This window comes from Ranitomeya imitator, chromosome 1, assembly GCF_032444005.1.
Source record: "Ranitomeya imitator isolate aRanImi1 chromosome 1, aRanImi1.pri, whole genome shotgun sequence".
NCBI lineage: Eukaryota > Metazoa > Chordata > Amphibia > Anura > Dendrobatidae > Ranitomeya > Ranitomeya imitator.
The window spans coordinates 205,897,883-205,924,904 of record NC_091282.1 but is presented as its reverse complement, the minus strand read 5'-3'; the positions used below and the strand labels follow the sequence as shown (position 1 = coordinate 205,924,904).

The 27,022-nt window shown below is 47.7% G+C and overlaps 1 protein-coding gene across 1 annotated transcript in view; it reads right to left on the bottom strand.

Moving 5' to 3' along the window:
• Positions 1-27,022, bottom strand: part of LOC138657684 (zinc finger protein 474-like) — a 69,372-nt gene that overhangs the window by 27,386 nt on the left and 14,964 nt on the right. Inside the window, exon 2 of the mRNA XM_069745385.1 lies at positions 1,473-2,536. Within this exon, the coding sequence (XP_069601486.1) occupies positions 1,473-2,366 (894 nt within the window). The 5' untranslated portion in view covers positions 2,367-2,536. The remainder of the gene's footprint in view (positions 1-1,472; positions 2,537-27,022) is intronic.

The window sequence follows — 27,022 nt, the reverse complement described above, 5'->3', positions numbered from 1 at the left end:
AATAAAATAAGAGCAGAAACTGAAAACTTTTGATCTGGTGACTGATCTTCTTCAAAGAGTGTGGTGGGTTTCCATTACTGCCCATAGTAAAGATGGGAGAATGTCCTTCCTCTATCCATGAGATAAGTTATAAAGTCAGAACTGAGAGTTTCAAGTCTTCTGTTTAACTTCACAAAGTTATAATTTAATTAAAAAAAATTTCTGCAGGTATTACTAGAACGAGCGCACTTCACATTTTTTCAAATTAAGTGACATAAAAATATGTATATGGCTACAGCTTAACTATGTGGGATGTTGAGTATATGTTTATCGGAATTATTAAACGGAATCTGTCACCACATTTGATCTATCTAAACTATTAATTTGGGCATACATGCTATAGACAGCTGGGGAGAGTGATGCCTGTAGGCCTCAGATCAGATGAGGAGGAGGATGTTGCCTAGAAGATAACTCTGCCTCCAGATATTATTTTACATGAAGGGGGAGTTACCAGTGTGAGACAAGTAACTAACACAGAATGGGGGAAATTAAATTTGTCTTCTTGCAAACACATTTGTTGCATCTCTCTGTGCTCAGCTGTATTGTAACAATATTGTAACCCTGTCTGCCTGTGAGATGGGGTCTAAGGGGTAACGTTTCTTCTTATGGAGAGTGACATACCATCTCTGGCTTGTCAAGGTAAGGAGGCTTATTCGCCGTACAATGCTCCTCTGGGAAATTAAATATGCAAATTGCCTCTTCTGAGAAAAAGAGGACTTAAACTCTATAGCACCACCTGTTGGAAGTAGCGATCCTACAAGTCACAATCAACCCTTTAACGAGTCGTGCAAATTGACTTAGGATAAAAGCCAAATCAGTATCTCAATTTGCAGACACGGTGTTTCGGGCTGTTGGCCCTCGTCAGTGCGAAGCATGAGAACTGATTTGGCTAGGTGAGAGGCTCTGGACTGGGGTCTAAGGGGTAACAATTCTCCTTATGGAGAGTGACATACAAGCTGGCTTGTCAAGGTAAGGAGGCTAATTAGCCGTGCAATGCTCCTCTGGGAAATTAAATATAATGCCTGTGAGATGGAAGCTGAAGCTAGGAGGAACCTGCAAGAGGAACCTGCAGATCTGTCAGGTATAATCACACACAGCTTTGCAGTGAGATCAATGGAGCAGAGAGCGGCCATTACACATCACACTGGTAACACTGGTAATCATTACACATCCACCACACTGTTAATTCCTCCTTATATTTAAAACAAGCCCTGGAGGCAGAGCTATCTTCCAGGAATAATCCTGGAAAAGGTCATTTATATAAAGTGATACAAGATTATTTCTCAGCATTAAGGCATCTGATATCAGGCATACAGGTAGTACTTTTTTCAGCAGTCTATAACCTCTATGCCCATATAAATAGTTAAATAGGCCAAATGTGGTGACAGATTACCTTTAAAGATATTTGACATATTAAAGAGCTTTCAAGTTACCTTTTGAGTGGGAACATCAGCAGCCTCAGTTTTGGGCTTTGGTTTAGTAGTTTGCATAGTTGTATTTTTCTTGCTTGAACCTCCAGCTTTAGGTTTGCAACTTCTTTGATGGACTATGAGGCGATCACTTGCAAAGGTTCTTCCACAGTTTGAACATGGCAGCAGTTGTTCCTTAAAACTCTGCCAAGCAGCTTCATTTTGTACCTCTCGAGTGGCTCCTTTAGACAAATCTACTTCTGGCTTCTGAGGAACAAGTCTTCGTTGACCTTTAGGTAATTTATCATTTTCAATTTTCCATTTCTCAAGGCATTTTGGTTCATGTATTGGGAGAGATTTAGTTCCAAACTCTCGTCCACATATGTAACAAATTAATGTCCTTGGCTTCACTGGATTTTGAGGATTTATTGCACTGGAAAACTCACTGGCTGTTTTAGATTCTGGAACAGAATTTGGATTTGCTAATGTCTTGTTAGCTGTGGAATGCTTAGATCCTGAATTCTTACCATTTGGTTTGCAACTTCTTTGGTGCACAAGAAGCCGATCTGGAAGAAATGTACGGCCACAATTCTCACAAGGTAAAAGCTGAGATTGGGAACTTTGCCTGGCGGCCTCATTTACAGCGTCATCTGAGCCACCTCTACAAGCCTGAGGTTTGATTGGAGCTGCTCGTCTGAGATGTTTTGGGAGATTTTCATTCTCTACATGCCATTTTTCTAGGCATTTGGGTTCATGGATGGCAATTGACTTTGAGCCAAATTCTCTGCCACAAATGTAGCAAACTTTAAAAGCTTGTCTACGAGGAGGAATAACTGGTCTTTTTTCTTCTCTCTTTGACATGTTTTCTGTTGATCTTTTGACTAATGTAGTGGTTTTTGGCCTGATAATTCTACGCATATGAGATACTGACTTAACATCTGGTTTTTCGCAATCTTGCTTGTTTCTATGCTAATATTTTCTTTGCTTCTTAAGAAGGGCAATATTTGTCAGCATTTTAGTAACTTTTGTAAACTTAACTTAAGGTCCTCTTATTAAAATGTAACAGATGATTCAAATTTGACTTTAATCTGAAATATAACAGATACAATTATTAGTCCCATGTGGAATTATCATTGTATAAATTTTAAGAAAAATCATAATATATAAGGCTGCTTTACCATGGCACAAAATATGCACTGCACCCATGCTGTGACATGAAATGGGCTGCTTCGTGGAAGCATCATTTTCTATATTAGCTTATGCGGACTTAAAGGGGATGTCCAGGTTTAGCATTAATCTTGCACATGAACGTTCAATTTCACGTGAAGTATTGGAAGGATCACTGCAATTTCTAGTGAATTCACCTACAGGTATCTGCGAGATTAATGGATCACAGTTATCCCCAATTTATGTTGTACAGGGGAAAATGAATTGCACAGGCACAGACTAAAAATACTCTGATATCATCAATTACAGCAGAGCACAATCATTAAAAATAAAATCCAAATCATCAAAATCAGTTTTGTCTTTGCGGTACAGTTTCCATTTCACCTCCATCAAACATATTATCAATTTATATTTACCAATATTGTTTGAAGACGATATTTTAGCATCTTTATTGCATAGTGAATGCCACGTGGCTAAGAAAGCACCATCTTTGGGTAATATTATCTCATCAAGTTTCTTTACAGTGTTTCTGATATTCATAAAATGTGGCCCAAATACAAGGGCTTTTACAAATGGGCCAGCAGATATAAAACTTGTAAACATGCATTACAATACACCCAATTTTCTAATGCAAAGATTTATTGCTCTTATAGTATCAAACAATGTAGTAAGTGTTCTTCTGAGAACCTGGTTTATTTGATTAGATGTACCATATTTTTCTGACAATAAGATGCATCGGACCATAAGACGCACCTAGGTTTTAGAGGAGGAAAATAGAAAACAAAAATTGAAACAAAAAATGTCATGACACACTTTTATGGGGGGAGCTGCTGCTGACACTGCCATAGGGATAATATCTCCCATCTTGGTATATATATGCCCCCATCCTGATATCTGTCGCCATCCAGGTATACATGGCCCCTTCCTGGTATACATGGCCACCATCCCTATAGAGTACTGTTATACGTGGCCCACCATCCCCATCTTGATATACATGCCCCCATTTACATCCTAGTATACATGGCACCCGATTCCCATCCTGGTATCCATGGCCACGATCCCCATCCTGGTATACATGGCCACCATCCCCATGCTGCTCTATATGGCCACCATCCCCATCCTGGTATACATGGCCACATCCCGATCATTGTATATATGGACACCATCCCCATCCTGCTATATATGTCCACCATCCCCATCCTGGCATACATGGCCCCCATCCACCATCCTGGCATGCATGGCCATCATCTCCATCCTGGTATACATGGCCCCCCATCCTGCTATACATGGCCATCATCCCCATCCTGGCATACATGGCCATCATCTCCATCCTGGTATACATGACCATCATCTTTATCCTGGTATACATGGCCCCCCATCCTGCTATACATGCCCATCATCCCCATCCTGGAATGCATGGCCCCCATACACCATCCTGGTATACAAGGTCCCTTCATCCCCATCCTGATATACATGGGCCCCCCATCCTCGTATACATGGCCCCCATCATGCTGCACACATAAAAAATAAACAATTCTACTTAACTTTCCTCTGCTGCCTCGCAGTGGCGTCCTCTTCTGATGAAAGCAGCTTATATCAGCGTGTATCAGCGCATGGCATCACTGCCATGCACCCTCACATGCTGAGGTCAGCTGCCAGAATACTCACTGGACTCCACACTCGGGATTATGGGCATGGAGAACAGTGAATATTCATTCTCTTTAATAGTAGACACAGCGATCGCCCAGCCGCTGTGGCTGTGTGCTTGTTATTAAAGATAATGAATAATCACTGCTCCACATGCTCATAGCCCCTCCCACCTCTCGTCAGAAGGCACAGTGTTAACCTCAGCTGCCGACTCCTGCCTCCTGTGACCCACTGCTGCCACTCCTCTCCCACCCACAGACACAGATGACAAATATATAAGGTACATCCAAACTAAAAGACGCACCCCCCCACTTACCTCCAAAAGTTTTGAGGAAAAAAGTGCATCTTTTAATTAGAAAAATACGGTACCTCATGCAAGAAACTTTATATTGGTTGCACTGTACATAAAATGAAGGTCCATATTAATGAGCATCTTAATGATATTGCTAATATATATAATTTCAATTTCCATGCTTGTTCTGCAGCTAAGCATTTTATTTATAGCCATCAATGACAAATTTCATCATTCCAAGCCTTCAGCATCTTAAAAGTTACATCGGCACGAGGAGGTGTTATGAATAGATGCCTATTGACAAGGGAGGCTTTTTAGATTATTAATCCTGGTTTTAGATTTCCAGACAGTCTTAATTTATGCAGGGAAATTATTTATTATTATTAATATCTTTCATATGCTTATATTTGTTGTTTTTTTTCTGCTATGTAGTTCAAGTTCACATCAGTGTTTTTAATTAAATATCTATTTAATCATGTGGATCTGATATCCTGCTGTCATTGTCGAGTTGGATTATTTAGGACTGTTGGGAAAATTTTCCCATTAGACCTTGATGAAGAGTGCCAGAACCCGTAGCTTTTTGTTTCTTCCTACCATGCTGGTTATATTTTAAAAATGTTTCAATAACGAAAAATTATTTAATCCAGTAGATGGAACATCCCACCCTTTTTTTTTTTAACGTCTGGTCAGATTTTGTTGTTGCACACTGGACTCCATTCATCTTCAGTGGTGAGCTGGAACAAAACTTTTCTTGTTTTGGACACTGCTCAAAAAATAAAGAGAACACTTAAACAACAGAAAATAACTCCAAGTAAATGAAATGTCTGTGAAATCAAACTGTCCACTTAGGAAGCAACACTGTTTGACAATCAATTTCACATGCAGTTGTGCAAATGGAATAGACAACAAATGGAAATTATTGGCAATTATGAAGACACACTCAATAAAGGAGTGGTTCTGCAGGTGGGGACCACAGCTCAGTACCAATGCTTTCTGGCTGCTGTTTTTGTCACTTTTGAATGTTGGTTGTGCTTTCACACTTGTGTTAGCATGAGACGGACTCTACAACCCACACAAGTGGCTCAGGTAGTGCAGCTCATCCAGGATGGCACATCAATGCGAGCTGTGGCAAGAAGGTTTGCTGTGTCTGTCAGCGTAGTGTCCAGAGGCTGGAGACACTAACAGGAGATAGGCTAGTACACCAGGAGATGTGGAGGGGGCCGTAGGAGGGCAACAACCCAGCAGCAAGACTGCTACCCCACCTTTGTGTAAGGAGAAACAGGAGGAGCACTGCCAGAGCCCTGCATAATTACCTCCAGCAGGCCACAAATGTATATGTGTCTGCACAAACGATTAGAAACAGACTCCATGAGGATGGTTTGAGTGCCCGACGTCCACAGGTGGGGGTTGTACTCACAGCCCAACACCGTGCAGGACGCTTGGCATTTGCCACAGAACACCAAGATTGGCAAAATCGCCACTGGTGCCCTTTGCTCTTCACAGATAAAAGCAGGTTCACTCTGCACATGTGCCAGACTTAACAGAGTCTGGAGCTGCAATAGAGAGCGATCTGCTGCCTGCAACATCCTTCAGCATGACCGGTTTGGCAGTGGGTCAGTTATGGTGTGGGGTGGCATTTCTTTGGAGGGCCACACAGCTCTCCATGTGCTTGCTAGAGGTAGCCTGACTGCCATTAGGTACCGAGATGTGATCCTCAGACCCCTTGTGAGATCATATGCTGGTGCGGTTGGCCCTGGGTTCTTCCTAATGCAGGACAATGCCAGACCTCATGTGGCTGGAGTGTGTCGGCAGTTCCTGCAAGATGAAAGCATTGAAGTTATGGACTGGCCCGCCCGTTCCCCAGACCTGAATCCGATTGAGCACATCTCGGACAACGTGTCTCGCTCCATCCACCAATGTCATGTTGCATCACAGACTGTCCAGGAGTTGGTGGAAGCTTTAGTCCAGGTCTGGGAGGAGATCCCTCAGGAGACCATCCACCGCCTCATCAGGAGCATGCCCAGGCGTTGTACAGTAGGGAGGCCATACAGGCACGTGGAGGCCACATACAATACTAAGCATCTTTTCCTTGTCATGAGGCATTTCCACTGAAGTTGGATCAGTCTGTAATTTGATTTTCCACTTTGATTTTGAGTATCATTCCAAATCCAGACCTCCATGGGATATTCATTTTGATTTACATTGATAATTGATATGTTTTATTGTTCTGAACACATTCCACTATGCAATGAATAAAAATCTGCAACTGGAATATTTCATTCAGAGATATCTAGGATGCGATATTTTAGTGTTCCCTTTATTTTTTTGAGCAGTGTATTTCAATCATTCCATGTGATTGTGTATCCTCGTGCTGTCAGGATCCTCAGGAACCAATAGGGAGAGCGGGAGGTCGTGTGACTGCAAGTATTTTTATACTTATTTCCAGCAACATTCTGACTAAATGTGCAGCTGGCCAGAAGTATACATAAGGCCGGGGTCACACTACCATAGAATATGGACGAGTGCTATGCAGAAAAACATCGCATAGCACTTGGACGAGTGTTACTCTGTGGGGAAGCTCATATCACCGTATTTTTTCTCAGGCATATTTGACGTGCATGTAAAGTCGCAGCATGCTACGATTGTACACGTATATCATCTGAGACTCGCCACTGGAAGCCTATGGATGCGAGAAAAACTCAGATACCACACGGACCATCCGTGTAGCTTGCAATAAATACGCACACATTTTCCTCTTTTCAGCCCATTGAGCCATTAAATTCAATGGGAAAAAGGAGTGAGAAATGCAAAGTCATACACATGTCATACGCAAGTCATACGGATATATAGGTGCGAGAAAATCACATCATTGCATTTCAAATGCATTACACATGGATGACCATGTGGAGAACACTCGTGTGACTCTCAGCAGGGAGACTCACACCAATTTTCCATACGTTTAGTGTCACCCCTGCCTAATGCATACTAGCAGTCACTTAACCTTCTGGTCTCACTACCAGAGAAATGAATAGCGATTTATAGAGCAGGGCCTGTCATGCCTTTAAACAAATGCATATACTGTATTTTTCTGACTATAAGATGCACCGGACCATAAGACGCACCGCACATTTTCAGAAGGAAAATGAGGGGAAAAAAATAATAGGTCAAATGGCATACCTCCCAACTTTTGAAGCTGAGAAAGAGGGACAAAGTTTGCGGCGCGTGCTGCGGCAAATTTTAGGCCACACCTCTGACCACACCCATTCACTAGTCACACCCATATCCACGTCCCAACCACACCCATTTAGCACTGCTGATCACACTGTTCAGAAAGAATAATTATAAACAAAAAAATATGGCCACACAGTGCTCCATACTGTACAATGGCCACACAGTGCTCCATACTGTATAACGACCTCACATGATGCTCAATACTGTATAATGGCCACATATGATGCTCCATACTGTATAATGGCCACACATGATGCTCAATACTGTATAATGGCCCCACATGATGCTCAATACTGTATAATGGCCCCACATGATGCTCAATACTATATAATGACCGCATATGATGCTCCATAAAGTATAATAGCCGCACATGATGCTCCATACTGTATAATAACTGCACATGATGCTCCATACTGTATGACCGCACATGATGCTCAATACTGTATAATGGCCACACATGATGCTCCATACTGTACAATAACAGCACATGATGCTCCATACTGTATAATGGCCGCACAGGATGCTCCATACTGTATAATGACTGCACATGATGCTCCATACTGTATAATGACCGCACATGATGCTCAATACTGTATAATGGCCACACATGATGCTCTATACTGTATAATGGCCGCACATGATGCTCCATGCTGTATAATTGCCACACATGATGCTCCATACTGTATAATGGCTGCACATGATGCTCCATACTGTATAATGGCTGCACATGATGCTCCATACTGTATATTGGCTGCACATGATGCTCCATACTGTATAATGGCCGCACATGATGCTCCATACTGTATAATAGCCGCACATGATGCTCCATACTGTATAATGACCGCACATGATGCTCCATACTGTATAATAGCCACACATGATGCTCCATACTGTATAATGACCGCACATGATGCTCCATACTGTATAATGACTGCACATGATGCTCAATACTGTATAATGGCCACACATGATGCTCCATACTGTATAATGGCCGCACTTGATGCTCAATACTGAATAATGGCCCCACATGATGCTCAATACTGTATAATGGCCCCACATGATGCTCAATACTGTATAATGACCGCATATGATGCTCCATACTGTATAATAGCAGCACATGATGCTCCATACTGTATAATAACTGCACATGATGCTCCATACTGTATAATGACCGCACATGATGCTCCATACTGTATAATGGCTGCACTTGATGCTCAATACTGTATAATGGCCCCACATGATGCTCAATACTGTATAATGGCCCCACATGATGCTCAATACTATATAATGACCGCATATGATGCTCCATAAAGTATAATAGCCGCACATGATGCTCCATACTGTATAATAACTGCACATGATGCTCCATACTGTATGACCGCACATGATGCTCAATACTGTATAATGGCCACACATGATGCTCCATACTGTATAATGACCGCACATGATGCTCCATACTGTATAATGACCGTACATGATGCTCAATACTGTATAATGGCCACACATGATGCTCCATACTGTATAATGACCGCACATGATGCTCCATACTGTATAATGGCCGCACAGGATGCTCCATACTGTATAATGACTGCACATGATGCTCCATACTGTATAATGACCGCACATGATGCTCAATACTGTATAATGGCCACACATGATGCTCCATACTGTATAATGGCCGCACATGATGCTCCATACTGTATAATGGCTGCACATGCTGCTCCATACTGTATAATTGCTGCACATGATGCTCCATACTGTATATTGGCTGCACATGATGCTCCATACTGTATAATGGACGCACATGATGCTCCATACTGTATAATAGCCGCACATGATGCTCCATACTGTATAATGACCACACATGACGCTCCATACTGTATAATAGCCACACATGATGCTCCATACTGTATAATGACCGCACATGATGCTCCATACTGTATAATGACTGCACATGATGCTCAATACTGTATAATGGCCACACATGATGCTCCATACTGTATAATGGCCGCACTTGATGCTCAATACTGTATAATGGCCCCACATGATGCTCAATACTGTATAATGACCGCATATGATGCTCCATACTGTATAATAGCAGCACATGATGCTCCATACTGTATAATAACTGCACATGATGCTCCATACTGTATAATGACCGCACATGATGCTCCATACTGTATAGTGACCGCACAGGATGCTCCATACTGTATAATGGCCGCACATGATGCTCCATACTGTATAATAGCCGCACATGATGCTCCATACTGTACAATGACCGCACATGATGCTCCATACTGTATAATAGCCACACATGATGCTCCATACTGTATAATGACTGCACATGATGCTCCATACTGTATAATTACTGCACATGATGCTCCATACTGTATAATGACCGCACATGATGCTCCATACTGTATAATGGCCACACATGATGCTCCATACTGTATAATGACCGCACTTGATGCTCAATACTGTATAATGGCCCCACATGATGCTCAACACTGTATAATAGCTGCACATGATGCTCAATACTGTATAATGGCCACACATGATGCTCCATACTGTATAATGGCCGCACTTGATGCTCAATACTGTATAATGGCCCCACATGATGCTCAATACTGTATAATGGCCCCACATGATGCTCAATACTGTATAATGACCGCATATGATGCTCTATACTGTATAATAGCAGCAAATGATGCTCCATACTGTATAATAACTGCACATGATGCTCCATACTGTATAATGACCGCACATGATGCTCCATACTGTATAATGGCTGCACTTGATGCTCAATACTGTATAATGGCCCCACATGATGCTCAATACTGTATAATGGCCCCACATGATGCTCAATACTATATAATGACCGCATATGATGCTCCATAAAGTATAATAGCCGCACATGATGCTCCATACTGTATAATAACTGCACATGATGCTCCATACTGTATGACCGCACATGATGGTCAATACTATATAATGGCCACACATGATGCTCCATACTGTATAATGACCGCACATGATGCTCCATACTGTATAATGACCGCACATGATGCTCAATACTGTATAATGGCCACACATGATGCTCCATACTGTATGATGACCACACATGATGCTCCATACTGTATAATGGCCGCACAGGATGCTCCATACTGTATAATGACTGCACATGATGCTCCATACTGTATAATGACCGCACATGATGCTCAATACTGTATAATGGCCACACATGATGCTCCATACTGTATAATGGCCGCACATGATGCTCCATGCTGTATAATTGCCACACATGATGCTCCATACTGTATAATGGCTGCACATGATGCTCCATACTGTATAATGGCTGCACATGATGCTCCATACTGTATATTGGCTGCACATGATGCTCCATACTGTATAATGGCCGCACATGATGCTCCATACTGTATAATAGCCGCACATGATGCTCCATACTGTATAATGACCGCACATGATGCTCCATACTGTATAATAGCCACACATAATGCTCAATACTGTATAATGACCGCACATGATGCTCCATACTGTATAATGACTGCACATGATGCTCAATACTGTATAATGGCCACACATGATGCTCCATACTGTATAATGGCCGCACTTGATGCTCAATACTGTATAATGGCCCCACATGATGCTCAATACTGTATAATGGCCCCACATGATGCTCAATACTGTATAATGACCGCATATGATGCTCCAAACTGTATAATAGCAGCACATGATGCTCCATACTGTATAATAACTGCACATGATGCTCCATACTGTATAATGACCGCACATGATGCTCCATACTGTATAATGGCCGCACTTGATGCTCAATACTGTATAATGGCCCCACATGATGCTCAATACTGTATAATGGCCCCACATGATGCTCAATACTGTATAATGACCGCATATGATGCTCCATACTGTATAATAGCAGCACATGATGCTCCATACTGTATAATGACCGCACATGATGCTCCATACTGTATAATGGCCGCACATGATGCTCCATACTGTATAATAGCCGCACATGATGCTCCATACTGTATAATGACCGCACATGATGCTCCATACTGTATAATAGCCACACATGATGCTCCATACTGTATAATGACCGCACATGATGCTCCATACTGTATAATGACCGCACATGATACTTCGTACCGTATAATGGCCGCACATGATGCTCCATACTGTATAATGGCTGCACATGATACTTTGTACCGTATAATGGCCACACATAGCTACTACTACACACGCGGCTGCGCTCCGTACACTATAATGGCCGCACATGATGCTCCATACTGTATAATAGCCGCACATGATGCTCCATACTGTATAATGACCGCACATGATGCTCCATACTGTATAATAGCCACACATGATGCTCCATACTGTATAATGACTGCACATGATGCTCCATACTGTATAATTACTGCACATGATGCTCCATATTGTATAATGACCGCACATGATGCTCCATACTGTATAATGACCGCACATGATGCTCCATACTGTATATTTGCCGCACATGATACTTCGTACCGTATAATGGCCGGACATGATGCTCCATACTGTATAATGGCTGCACATGATACTTTGTACCGTATAATGGCCACACATAGCTACTACTACACACGCGGCTGCGCTCCGTACACTTTGCACACACGGCTCTCCTCCGTACACCTCGTACACATTCAGCTCCGCTCCATACACCTCGTACACATTCAGCTCCGCTCCATACACCTCATACATGGCTCCGCTCCATACACCTCATACACACACGGCTCCGCTCAATACATCTCGTACACACGGCACTACTCCGTACACCTTGTACACACACCGCTCCGCTCCATACACATTGTACACGCTGCTCCGCTCCGTATACCTTGCACACACACGGCTCCGCTGCGTACACCTCATACACATACGGCTCCTCTCCATACATCTCACACACACACGGGACTACTCCGTACACCTCGTACACACACAGCTCCGCTCTATACACATTGTACACGCTGCTCCGCTCCGTATACCTTGCACACACACGGCTCCGCTGCGTACACCTCATACACATATACACATACGGCTCCTCTCCATACATCTCGTACACACACGGCACTACTCCGTACACCTTGTACACACACGGCTCCGCTCTATACACATTGCACACGCTGCTCCGCTCCGTATACCTTGTACACACATGGCTCTGCTCCTCACACCTCGTAAACACGTGGCTCTGCTCTGTACACCTCGTACACACGTGGCTCCTCTCCGTACACCTCGTACACACGTGGCTCCCCTCCATACACCTTTCACACTCTGCTGTGATCCGCACACCTCTTACACACATGACTCCGCTCCATACACCTTTCACATGCTGCTCCGCTCCGTACACCTCGTACACACGCGGCTGTGCTCCGTACACCTCGTACACACGCAGCTGTGCTCCGTACACCTCGTACACACGGCTGTGCTCCGTACACCTCGTACACACGGCTCCGTACACCTCTTACACACGACTCCGCTCCGTACACCTTACACATGCTGCTCCGCTTCATACACATCGTACACACGCGGCTGTGCTCCGTACACCTCGTACACATGGCTCCGTACACCTCTTACACACGACTCCGCTCCGTACACCTTTCACATGCTGCTCCGCACACCTCGTATACACGCGTCTGTGCTCCGTACACCTCGTACACATGCGTCTGTGCTCCGTACACCTCGTACACATGGCTCCGTACACCTCTTACACACAACTCCGCTCCATACACCTTTCACATGCTGCTCCGCTCCGTACACCTCGTACACACGCGGCTGTGCTCCGTACACCTCTTACACATGACTCCGCTCCGTACACCTTTCACATGCTGCTCCGCACACCTCGTACACACGCGGCTGCGCTCCGTACACCTCGTACACATGGCTCCGTACACCTCTTACACACGACTCTGCTCCGTACACCTTCCACATGCTGCTTCGCACACCTCATACACACGCGGCTGTGCTCCGTACTCCTCGTACACACGACTCTGCTCCATACACCTTTCACATGCTGCTTCGCACACCTCATACACACGCGGCTGTGCTCCGTACACCTCTTACACACGACTCTGCTCCGTACACCTTTCACATGCTGCTTCGCTCCGTACACCTCGTACACACGCGGCTGTGCTCCGTACACCTCGTACACATGCGGCTGTGCTCCGTAAACCTCTTACACATGACTCCGCTCCGTACACCTTTCACATGCTGCTCCGCTCCGTACACCTCGTACACACGCGGCTGTGCTCCGTACACCTCTTACACACGACTCCGCTCCGTAAACCTTTCACATGCTGCTCCGCTCCGTACACCTCGTACACACACGGCTGCGCTCCGTACACCTCATGCACACGGCTCCGTACACCTCTTACACACGACTCCGCTCCGTACACCTTTCACATGCTGCTCCGCCCCGTACACCTCGTACACATGCGGCTGCGCTCCGTACAGCTCGTACACATTGCTCCGTACACCTCTTACACACGACTCCGTTCCGTACACCTTTTACATGCTGCTCCGCTCCGTACACCTCGTACACACGCGGCTGTGCTCCATACACCTCGTACACATGGCTCCGTACACCTCTTACACACGATTCCGCTCCGTACACCTTTCACATGCTGCTCTGCTCCGTACACCTCGTACACACGCGGCTGCGCTCCGTACACCTCGTACACATGGCTCCATACACCTCTTACACACAACTCCGCTCCGTACACCTTTCACATGCTGCTCCGCTCCGTACACCTCTTACACACACGGCTGCGCTCCGTACACCTCATGCACACGGCTCCGTACACCTCTTACACACGACTCCGCTCCGTACACCTTTTACACACGACTCTGCTCCGTACACCTTTCACATGCTGCTTCGTTCCGTACACCTTGTACACACGCGGCTGTGCTCCGTACACCTCGTACACACGGCTGTGCTCCGTACACCTCGTACACACGGCTCCGTACACCTCTTACACACGACTCCGCTCCGTACACCTTTCACATGCTGCTCCGCTTCATACACATCGTACACACGCGGTTGTGCTCCGTACACCTCGTACACATGGCTCCGTACACCTCTTACACACGACTCTGCTCTGTACACCTTTCACATGCTGCTTCGCTCAGTACACCTCGTACACACACGGCTGTGCTCCATACAACTCTTACAAACGACTCCGCTCCGTACACTTTTCACATGCTGCACCGCTCCGTACACCTCGTACACACGCGGCTGTGCTCCGTACACCTCGTACACACGCGTCTGTGCTCCATACACCTCGTACACACGGCTCCGTACACCTCTTACACACAACTCCGCTCCATACACCTTTCACATGCTGCTCCGCTCCGTACACCTCGTACACACGCGGCTGTGCTCCGTACACCTCTTACACATGACTCCGCTCCGTACACCTTACACATGCTGCTCCGCACACCTCGTACACACGCGTCTGTGCTCCGTACACCTCGTACACATGGCTCCGTACACCTCTTACACACACGACTCTGCTCTGTACACCTTTCACATGCTGCTTCGCTCCGTACACCTCGTACACACACGGCTGTGCTCCATACAACTCTTACAAACGACTCCGCTCCGTACACTTTTCACATGCTGCACCGCTCCGTACACCTCGTACACACGCGGCTGTGCTCCGTACACCTCGTACACACGCGTCTGTGCTCCATACACCTCGTACACACGGCTCCGTACACCTCTTACACACAACTCCGCTCCATACACCTTTCACATGCTGCTCCGCTCCGTACACCTCGTACACACGCGGCTGTGCTCCGTACACCTCTTACACATGACTCCGCTCCGTACACCTTACACATGCTGCTCCGCACACCTCGTACACACGCGGCTGCGCTCCGTACACCTCGTACACATGGCTCCGTACACCTCTTACACACGACTCCACTCCGTACACCTTTCACATGCTGCTTTGCACATCTCATACACACGCGGCTGCGCTCCGTACACCTCGTACACATGGCTCCGTACACCTCTTACACACGACTCTGCTCCGTACACCTTTCACATGCTGCTTCGCTCCGTACACCTCGTACACATGCGGCTGTGCTCCGTACACCTCGTACACACGCGGCTGTGCTCCGTACACCTCTTACACATGACTCCACTCCGTACACCTTTCACATTCTGCTCCGCTCCGTACACCTCGTACACACACGGCTGCGCTCCGTACACCTCATGCACACGGCTCCGTACACCTCTTACACACGACTCCGCTCCGTACACCTTTTACATGCTGCTCCGCTCCGTACACCTCGTACACACGCGGCTGTGCTCTATACACCTCGTACACATGGCTCCGTACACCTCTTACACACACTCCGCTCCGTACACCTTTCACATGCTGCTCTGCTCTGTACACCTCGTACACACGCGGCTGCGCTCCGTACACCTCGTACACATGGCTCCGTACACCTCTTATACATGACTCCGCTCCGTACACCTTTCACATGCTGCTCCGCTCCGTACACCTCTTACACACACGGCTGCGCTCCGTACACCTCTTACACACGACTCCGCTCCGTACACCTTTTACACACGACTCCGCTCCGTACACCTTTCACATGCTGCTCCGCTCCGTACACCTCGTACACACGCGGCTGTGCTCCGTACACCTCGTACACACGGCTGTGCTCCGTACTCCTCGTACACACGGCTCCGTACACCTCTTACACACGACTCCGCTCCGTACACCTTTCACATGCTGCTTCGCTTCATACACATCGCACACACGCGGCTGTGCTCCGTACACCTCGTACACATGGCTCCGTACACCTCTTACACACGACTCCGCTCCGTACACCTTTCACATGCTGCTCCGCACACCTTGTATACACGCGTCTGTGCTCCGTACACCTCGTACACATGGCTCCATACACCTCTTACACACACGACTCCGCTCTGTACACCTTTCACATGCTGCTTCGCTCCATACACCTCGTACACACGCGGCTGTGCTCCATACACCTCTTACACACGACTCCGCTCCGTACACTTTTCACATGCTGCTCCGCTCCGTACACCTCGTACACACGCGGCTGTGCTCCATACACCTCGTACACATGGCTCTGTACACCTCTTACACACAACTCTGCTCCATACACCTTTCACATGCTGCTCTGCTCCGTACACCTCGTACACACGCGGCTGTGCTCCGTACACCTCTTACACATGACTCCGCTCCGTACACCTTTCACATGCTGCTCCGCACACCTCGTACACACGTGGCTGCGCTCCGTACACCTCGTACACATGGCTCCGTACACCTCTTACACACGACTCCGCTCCGTACACCTTTCACATGCTGCTTCGCTCCGTACACCTCGTACACACGCGGCTGTGCTCCGTACACCTCTTACACATGACTCCGCTCCGTACAACTTTCACATGTTGCTCCGCTCCGTACACCTCGTACACACGCGGCTGTGCTCCGTACACCTCTTACACACGACTCCACTCCGTACACCTTTCACATGCTGCTCCGCTCCGTACACCTCGTACACACACGGCTGTGCTCCGTACACCTCTTACACACGACTCCACTCCGTACACCTTTCACATGCTGCTCCGCTCCGTACACCTCGTACACACGCGGCTGTACTCCGTACACCTCTTACACACGACTCCGCTCCGTACACCTTTCACATGCTGCTCCGCCCCGTACACCTCGTACACACGCGGCTGCGCTCCGTACACCTCGTACACATGGCTCCGTACACCTCTTACACACAACTCCGTTCCGTACACCTTTCACATGCTGCTCCGCTCCGTAAACCTTGTACACACGCGGCTGTGCTCCATACACCTCGTACACATGGCTCCGTACACTGTTGTGAATTCTGTGGCTGAATTCACTCCTGTGGTCACAAGTGGTACTGCAGCTTCTGAGCTTCCTCCCTCAGGTGTTCTGGTGAGCTCGTTAACTGCTTCATTACTTAACTCCGCCTGATGCTGCTATCCTTGCTCCTTGTCAATGTTTCAGTGTTGGATCTGAGCTTCTCCTGATTGTTCCTGTGACCTGCTGCTCTGTATAGCTAAGTGCTTTTTGCTTTTTTGTTGCTTTTTTTCTGTCCAGCTTGTCTTTTGTTTTGCTGGAAGCTCTGAGACACAAAGGGTGTACCGCCGTGCCGTTAGTTCGGCACGGTGGGTTTTTTTGCCCCCTTTGCGTGGTTTTGCTTTAGGGTTTTTTGTAGACTGCAAAGTTCGCTTTACTGTCCTCGCTCTGTCCTAGAATATCGGGCCCCACTTTGCTGAATCTATTTCATCCCTTCGTTTTGTCTTTTCATCTTACTCACAGTCATTATATGTGGGGGGCTGCCTTTTCCTTTGGGGAATTTCTCTGGGGCAAGTCAGGCCTATTTTTCTATCTTCAGGCTAGCTAGTTTCTTAGGCTGTGCCGAGTTGCCTAGGTAGTTGTTAGGCGCAATCCACAGCCGCTTTTAGTTGTGTTTAGGATAGGATCAGGTGTGCAGTCTACAGAGTTTCCACGTCTCAGAGCTCGTTCTTGTATTTTTGGGTATTTGTCAGATCACTGTGTGCGCTCTGATCGCTAAGCACACTGTGTTTCTGGATTGCTTTCATAACACCTGTCATTAGCAAACATAACAGTACAAGGAGCCTAACTAATGATTCTCAATAGAGGGAAAGAAAAAGTTCTGACATCATTTTTTTTTTTTTTTCTGCTCTGTGTTCACTTTTTTTTTCCCCTAGACATTTGGGTGATTCTGGACACAGGTGTGGACATGGATATTCAGGGTCTGTGCTCTTCAATGGATAATCTCGTTATAAATGTACAAAAAATTCAAGATACTATTGATCAGAAATCTATGTTAGAACCAAGAATTCCTATTCCTGATTTGTTTTTTGGAGATAGAACTAAGTTTCTAAGTTTCAAAAATAATTGTAAGCTATTTCTGGCCTTGAAACCTCATTCTTCTGGTAATCCTATTCAACAGGTTTTGATTATTATTTCTTTTTTGCGCGGCGACCCTCAAGACTGGGCATTTTCTCTTGCGCCAGGAGACCCTGCATTGAGTAGTGTCGATGCATTTTTCTCCTGGCGCTCGGATTGCTGTACGATGAGCCTAATTCAGTGGATCAGGCTGAGAAAAATTTGCTGGCTTTGTGCCAGGGTCAGGATGATATAGAAGTATATTGTCAGAAATTTAGGAAATGGTCAGTACTCACTCAGTGGAATGAATCTGCGCTGGCAGCTTTGTTCAGAAAGGGTCTCTCTGAGGCTCTTAAGGATGTCATGGTGGGATTTCCTATGCCTGCTAGTTTGAATGAGTCTTTGTCTTTGGCCATTCAGATCGGTCGACGCTTGCGCGAGCGTAAATCTGTGCACCATTTGGCGGTACTGCCTGAGGTTAAACCTGAGCCTATGCAGTGCGATAGGACTATGACTAGAGTTGAACGGCAGGAATACAGACGTCTGAATGGTCTGTGTTTCTACTGTGGTGATTCCACTCATGCTATTTCTGATTGTCCTAAGCGCACTAAACGGTCCGCTAGGTCTGCCGTCATTGGTACTGGACAGTCCAAATTCCTTCTGTCCATTACCTTGATATGCTCTTTGTCGTCGTTTTCTGTCATGGCGTTTGTGGATTCGGGCGCTGCCCTGAATCTGATGGATTTGGATTATGCTAAACGTTGTGGGTTTTTCTTGGAGCCTTTGCGGTGTCCTATTCCATTGAGAGGAATTGATGCTACACCTTTGGCCAAGAATAAACCTCAATACTGGGCCCAGCTGACCATGTGCATGGCTCCTGCACATCAGGAAGTTACTCGCTTTCTGGTGTTGCATAATCTGCATGATGTGGTCGTGTTGGGGTTGCCATGGCTACAAACCCATAATCCAGTATTGGATTGGAATTCCATGTCGGTATCCAGCTGGGGTTGTCAGGGGGTACATGGTGATGTTCCATTTTTGTCGATTTCGTCATCCACCCCTTCTGAGGTCCCAGAGTTCTTGTCTGATTATCAGGATGTATTTGAAGAGCCCAAGTCCGATGCTCTACCTCCGCATAGGGATTGTGATTGTGCTATCAATTTGATTCCTGGTAGTAAATTCCCTAAAGGTCGATTATTTAATTTATCCGTGCCCGAACACGCCGCTATGCGCAGTTATGTGAAGGAATCCCTGGAGAAGGGACATATTCGCCCATCGTCATCACCACTGGGAGCAGGGTTCTTCTTTGTAGCCAAGAAGGATGGTTCACTGAGACCGTGTATTGATTACCGCCTTCTTAATAAGATCACTGTTAAATTTCAGTATCCCTTGCCATTGTTATCTGACTTGTTTGCTCGGATTAAGGGGGCTAGTTGGTTCACTAAGATAGATCTTCGTGGTGCGTATAATCTGGTGAGAATCAGGCAAGGAGATGAATGGAAAACTGCATTCAATACGCCCGAGGGTCATTTTGAGTATCTAGTGATGCCGTTCGGACTTGCCAATGCTCCATCTGTGTTTCAGTCTTTTATGCATGACATCTTCCGTGAGTATCTGGATAAATTCCTGATTGTTTACTTGGATGACATTTTGATCTTCTCAGATGATTGGGAGTCTCATGTGAAGCAGGTCAGAATGGTTTTTCAGGTCCTGCGTGCTAACTCTTTGTTTGTGAAGGGATCAAAGTGTCTCTTTGGTGTGCAGAAAGTTTCATTTTTGGGGTTCATCTTTACCCCTTCTACTATCGAGATGGATCCAGTTAAGGTCCAAGCCATCCAGGATTGGATTCAGCCGACATCTCTGAAAAGTCTGCAAAAGTTCCTGGGCTTTGCTAATTTTTATCGTCGCTTCATCTGTAATTTTTCTAGCATTGCCAAACCATTGACCGATTTGACCAAGAAGGGTGCTGATTTGGTTAATTGGTCTTCTGCTGCTGTGGAAGCTTTTCAGGAGTTGAAGCGTCGTTTTTGTTCTGCCCCTGTGTTGTGTCAGCCAGATGTTTCTCTTCCGTTCCAGGTCGAGGTTGATGCTTCTGAGATTGGAGCAGGGGCGGTTTTGTCACAGAGAGGTTCTGATTGCTCAGTGATGAAACCATGTGCTTTCTTTTCCAGGAAGTTTTCGCCCGCTGAGCGTAATTATGATGTGGGCAATCGAGAGTTGCTGGCCATGAAGTGGGCATTTGAGGAGTGGCGTCATTGGCTTGAAGGAGCTAAGCATCGCGTGGTGGTATTGACTGATCATAAGAACTTGACTTATCTCGAGTCTGCCAAGCGCTTGAATCCTAGACAGGCCCGTTGGTCGTTATTTTTTGCCCGCTTCGACTTTGTGATTTCGTACCTTCCGGGCTCTAAAAATGTGAAGGCGGATGCTCTGTCTAGGAGTTTTGTGCCCGACTCTCCGGGTTTATCTGAGCCAGCGGGTATCCTCAAGGAAGGAGTCATTGTGTCTGCCATCTCCCCTGATTTGCGGCGGGTGCTGCAAAAATTTCAGGCGAATAAACCTGATCGTTGTCCAGCAGAGAAACTGTTCGTCCCTGATAGGTGGACTAATAAACTTATCTCTGAACTTCATTGTTCGGTGTTGGCTGGTCATCCTGGAATCTTTGGTACCAGAGAGTTAGTGGCTAGATCCTTCTGGTGGCCATCTCTGTCACGGGATGTACGTACTTTTGTGCAGTCCTGTGGGATTTGTGCTAGGGCTAAGCCCTGCTGTTCTCGTGCCAGTGGGTTGCTTTTGCCCTTGCCGGTCCCAAAGAGGCCTTGGACACATATTTCGATGGATTTCATTTCTGACCTTCCCGTTTCTCAAAAGATGTCAGTCATTTGGGTGGTCTGTGATCGCTTTTCTAAAATGGTCCATCTGGTGCCCTTGGCTAAATTGCCTTCCTCCTCTGATTTGGTACCTTTGTTCTTTCAGCATGTGGTTCGGTTGCATGGCATTCCTGAGAATATTGTTTCTGACAGAGGTTCCCAGTTTGTTTCAAGGTTTTGGCGAGCCTTTTGTGGTAGGATGGGCATTGACCTATCCTTTTCCTCGGCTTTCCATCCTCAGATTAATGGCCAGACCGAACGAACCAATCAGACCTTGGAAACATATCTGAGATGTTTTGTTTCTGCAGACCAGGATGATTGGGTGTCCTTTTTGCCGTTGGCTGAGTTCGCCCTTAATAATCGGGCCAGCTCGGCTACCTTGGTTTCTCCATTTTTTTGCAATTCTGGGTTCCATCCTCGTTTCTCTTCAGGACAGGTTGAGTCTTCGGACTGTCCTGGTGTGGATTCTGTGGTGGATAGGTTGCAGCAGATCTGGACTCAGGTAGTGGACAATTTGATCTTGTCCCAGGAGAAAGCTCAACTTTTCGCTAATCGCAGACGCCGTGTGGGTCCCCGACTTCGTGTTGGGGATCTGGTTTGGTTATCTTCTCGTCATATTCCTATGAAGGTTTCCTCTCCTAAATTTAAACCTCGTTTTATTGGTCCGTATAGGATTTCTGAGGTTCTCAATCCTGTGTCTTTTCGTTTGACCCTCCCAGACTCCTTTTCCATACATAATGTATTCCATAGGTCGTTGTTGCGGAGATACGTGGCACCTATGGTTCCATCTGTTGAGCCTCCTGCCCCGGTTTTGGTGGAGGGGGAATTGGAGTATATTGTGGAGAAGATTTTGGATTCTCGTGTTTCTAGACGGAAACTCCAGTATCTGGTTAAATGGAAGGGTTATGCTCAGGAAGATAATTCCTGGGTTTTTGCCTCTGATGTTCATGCTTCCGATCTTGTTCGTGCCTTTCATGCGGCTCATCCTGGTCGGCCTGGGGGCTCTGGTGAGGGTTCGGTGACCCCTCCTCAAGGGGGGGGTACTGTTGTGAATTCTGTGGCTGAATTCACTCCTGTGGTCACAAGTGGTACTGCAGCTTCTGAGCTTCCTCCCTCAGGTGTTGTGGTGAGCTCGTTAACTGCTTCATTACTTAACTCCGCCTGATGCTGCTATCCTTGCTCCTTGTCAATGTTTCAGTGTTGGATCTGAGCTTCTCCTGATTGTTCCTGTGACCTGCTGCTCTGTATAGCTAAGTGCTTTTTGCTTTTTTGTTGCTTTTTTTCTGTCCAGCTTGTCTTTTGTTTTGCTGGAAGCTCTGAGACACAAAGGGTGTACCGCCGTGCCGTTAGTTCGGCACGGTGGGGTTTTTTTGCCCCCTTTGCGTGGTTTTGCTTTAGGGTTTTTTGTAGACTGCAAAGTTCGCTTTACTGTCCTCGCTCTGTCCTAGAATATCGGGCCCCACTTTGCTGAATCTATTTCATCCCTTCGTTTTGTCTTTTCATCTTACTCACAGTCATTATATGTGGGGGGCTGCCTTTTCCTTTGGGGAATTTCTCTGGGGCAAGTCAGGCCTATTTTTCTATCTTCAGGCTAGCTAGTTTCTTAGGCTGTGCCGAGTTGCCTAGGTAGTTGTTAGGCGCAATCCACAGCCGCTTTTAGTTGTGTTTAGGATAGGATCAGGTGTGCAGTCTACAGAGTTTCCACGTCTCAGAGCTCGTTCTTGTATTTTTGGGTATTTGTCAGATCACTGTGTGCGCTCTGATCGCTAAGCACACTGTGTTTCTGGATTGCTTTCATAACACCTGTCATTAGCAAACATAACAGTACACCTCTTACACACGACTCCGCTCCGTACACCTTTCACATGCTGCTCTGCTGCGTACACCTCATACACATGCAGCTGCGCTCCGTACACCTCATACACATGGCTCCGTACACCTCTTACACACGACTCCGCTCCGTACACCTTTCACATGCTGCTCCGCTCCGTACACCTCTTACACACACGGCTGCGCTCCGTACACCTCATGCACACGGCTCCATACACCTCTTACACACGACTCCGCTCCGTACATCTTTTACACACGACTCCGCTCCGTACACCTTTCACATGCTGCTCCGCTCCGTACACCTCGTACACACGCGGCTGCGCTCCGTACACCTCGTACACATGGCTCCGTACACCTCTAACACACGACTCCGCTCTGTACACCTTTCACATGCTTCTCCGCTCCGTATACCTCGTACACACACGGCTGCTCTCCGTACACCTCATGCACATGGCTCCGTACACCTCTTACACACGACTCCGCTCCGTACACCTTTCACATGCTACTCCGCTTCGTACACCTCTAACACACGACTCCGCTCTGTACACCTTTCACATGCTGCTCCGCTCCGTACACCTCGTACACACGTGGCTGCGCTCCGTACACCTCGTACACATGGCTCCGTACACCTCTTACACACGACTCCGCTCCGTACACCTTTCACACGCTGCTCTGCTCCGTACACCTCGTACACACGCGGCTGCGATCCGTACACCTCGTACACATGGCTCCATACACCTCTTACACACGACTCCGCTCCGTACACCTTTCACATGCTGCTCTGCTCCGTACACCTCGTACACACGCGGCTGCGCTCCGTACACCTCGTACACATGGCTCCGTACACCTCTTACACACGACTCCGCTCCGTACACCTTTCACATGCTGCTCCGCTCCGTACACCTCTTACACACACGGCTGCGCTCCGTACACCTCATGCAGACTGCTCTGTACACCTCTTACACACGACTCCGCTCCGTACACCTTTTACACACGACTCCGCTCCGTACACCTTTCACATGCTGCTCCGCTCCGTACACCTCGTACACACACGGCTGCGCTCCGTAGACCTCATGCACATGGCTCCGTACACCTCTTATACACGACTCCGCTCCGTACACCTTGTACACACACGGCTGCGCTCCGTACACCTCGTACACATGGCTCCGTACACCTCTAACACACGACTCCGCTCCATACACCTTTCACATGCTGCTCCGCTCCGTACACCTCGTACACACGCGGCTGTGCTCCGTACACCTCGTACACATGGCTCCGTACACCTCTAACACACGACTCCGCTCTGTACACCTTTCACATGCTGCTCCGCTCCGTACACCTCGTACACACACGGCTGCGCTCCGTACACCTCATGCACATGGCTCCGTACACCTCTTACACACGACTCCGCTCCGTACACCTTTAACATGCTGCTCAGCTTCGTACACCTCCAACACACGACTCCGCTCTGTACACCTTATACATGCTGCTCCGCTCCGTACACCTCGTACACGCGCGGCTGCGCTCCGTACACCTCGTACACATGGCTCCGTACACCTCTTACACACGACTCCGCTCCGTACACCTTTTACACACGACTCCGCTACGTACACCTTTCACATGCTGCTCCGCTCCGTACACCTCTTACACACACGGCTGCGCTCCGTACACCTCATGCACATGGCTCCGTACACCTCTTACACACGACTCCGCTCCGTACACCTTGTACACACGCGGCTGTGCTCCGTACACCTCGTACACATGGCTCTGTACACCTCTAACACACGACTCCGCTCCATACACCTTTCACATGCTGCTCCGCTCCGTATACCTCGTACACACACGGCTGCTCTCCGTACACCTCATGCACATGGCTCCGTACACCTCTTACACACGAATCCGCTCCGTACACCTTTCACATGCTACTCCGCTTCGTACACCTCTAACACACGACTCCGCTCTGTACACCTTTCACATGCTGCTCCGCTCCGTACACCTCGTACACACGCGGCTGCGCTCCGTACACCTCGTACACATGGCTCCGTACACCTCTTACACACGACTCCGCTCCGTACACCTTTCACACGCTGCTCTGCTCCGTACACCTCGTACACACGCGGCTGCGATCCGTACACCTCGTACACATGGCTCCGTACACCTCTTACACACGACTCCGCTCCGTACACCTTTCACATGCTGCTCTGCTCCGTACACCTCGTACACACGCGGCTGCGCTCCGTACACCTCGTACACATGGCTCCGTACACCTCTTACACACGACTCCGCTCCGTACACCTTTCACATGCTGCTCCGCTCCGTACACCTCTTACACACACGGCTGCGCTCCGTACACCTCATGCAGACTGCTCCGTACACCTCTTACACACGACTCCGCTCCGTACACCTTTTACACACGACTCCGCTCCGTACACCTTTCACATGCTGCTCCGCTCCGTACACCTCGTACACACACGGCTGTGCTCCGTAGACCTCATGCACATGGCTCCGTACACCTCTTATACACGACTCCGCTCCGTACACCTTGTACACACGCGGCTGTGCTCCGTACACCTCGTACACATGGCTCCGTACACCTCTAACACACGACTCCGCTCCATACACCTTTCACATGCTGCTCCGCTCCGTACACCTCGTACACACGCGGCTGTGCTCCGTACACCTCGTACACATGGCTCCGTACACCTCTAACACACGACTCCGCTCTGTACACCTTTCACATGCTGCTCCGCTCCGTACACCTTGTACACACACGGCTGCGCTCCGTACACCTCATGCACATGGCTCCGTACACCTCTTACACACGACTCCGCTCCGTACACCTTTCACATGCTGCTCAGCTTCGTACACCTCTAACACACGACTCCGCTCTGTACACCTTATACATGCTGCTCCGCTCCGTACACCTCGTACACGCGCGGCTGCGCTCCGTACACCTCGTACACATGGCTCCGTACACCTCTTACACACGATTCCGCTCCGTACACCTTTTACACACGACTCCGCTACGTACACCTTTCACATGCTGCTCCGCTCCGTACACCTCTTACACACACGGCTGCGCTCCGTACACCTCATGCACATGGCTCCGTACACCTCTTACACACGACTCCGCTCCGTACACCTTGTACACACGCGGCTGTGCTCCGTACACCTCGTACACATGGCTCTGTACACCTCTAACACACGACTCCGCTCCATACACCTTTCACATGCTGCTCCGCTCCGTACACCTCGTACACACGCGGCTGTGCTCCGTACACCTCGTACACATGGCTCCGTACATATGTTACACACGACTCCGCTCTGTACACCTTTCACATGCTGCTCCGCTCCGTACACCTCGTACACACACGGCTGCGCTCCATACACCTCGTACACATGGCTCCGTACACCTCTTACACACGACTCCGCTCCGTACACCTTTCACATGCTGCTCCGCTCCGTACACCTCGTACACACGGCTCCGTACACCTCTTACACACGACTCCGCTCTGTACACCTTTCACATGCTGCTCC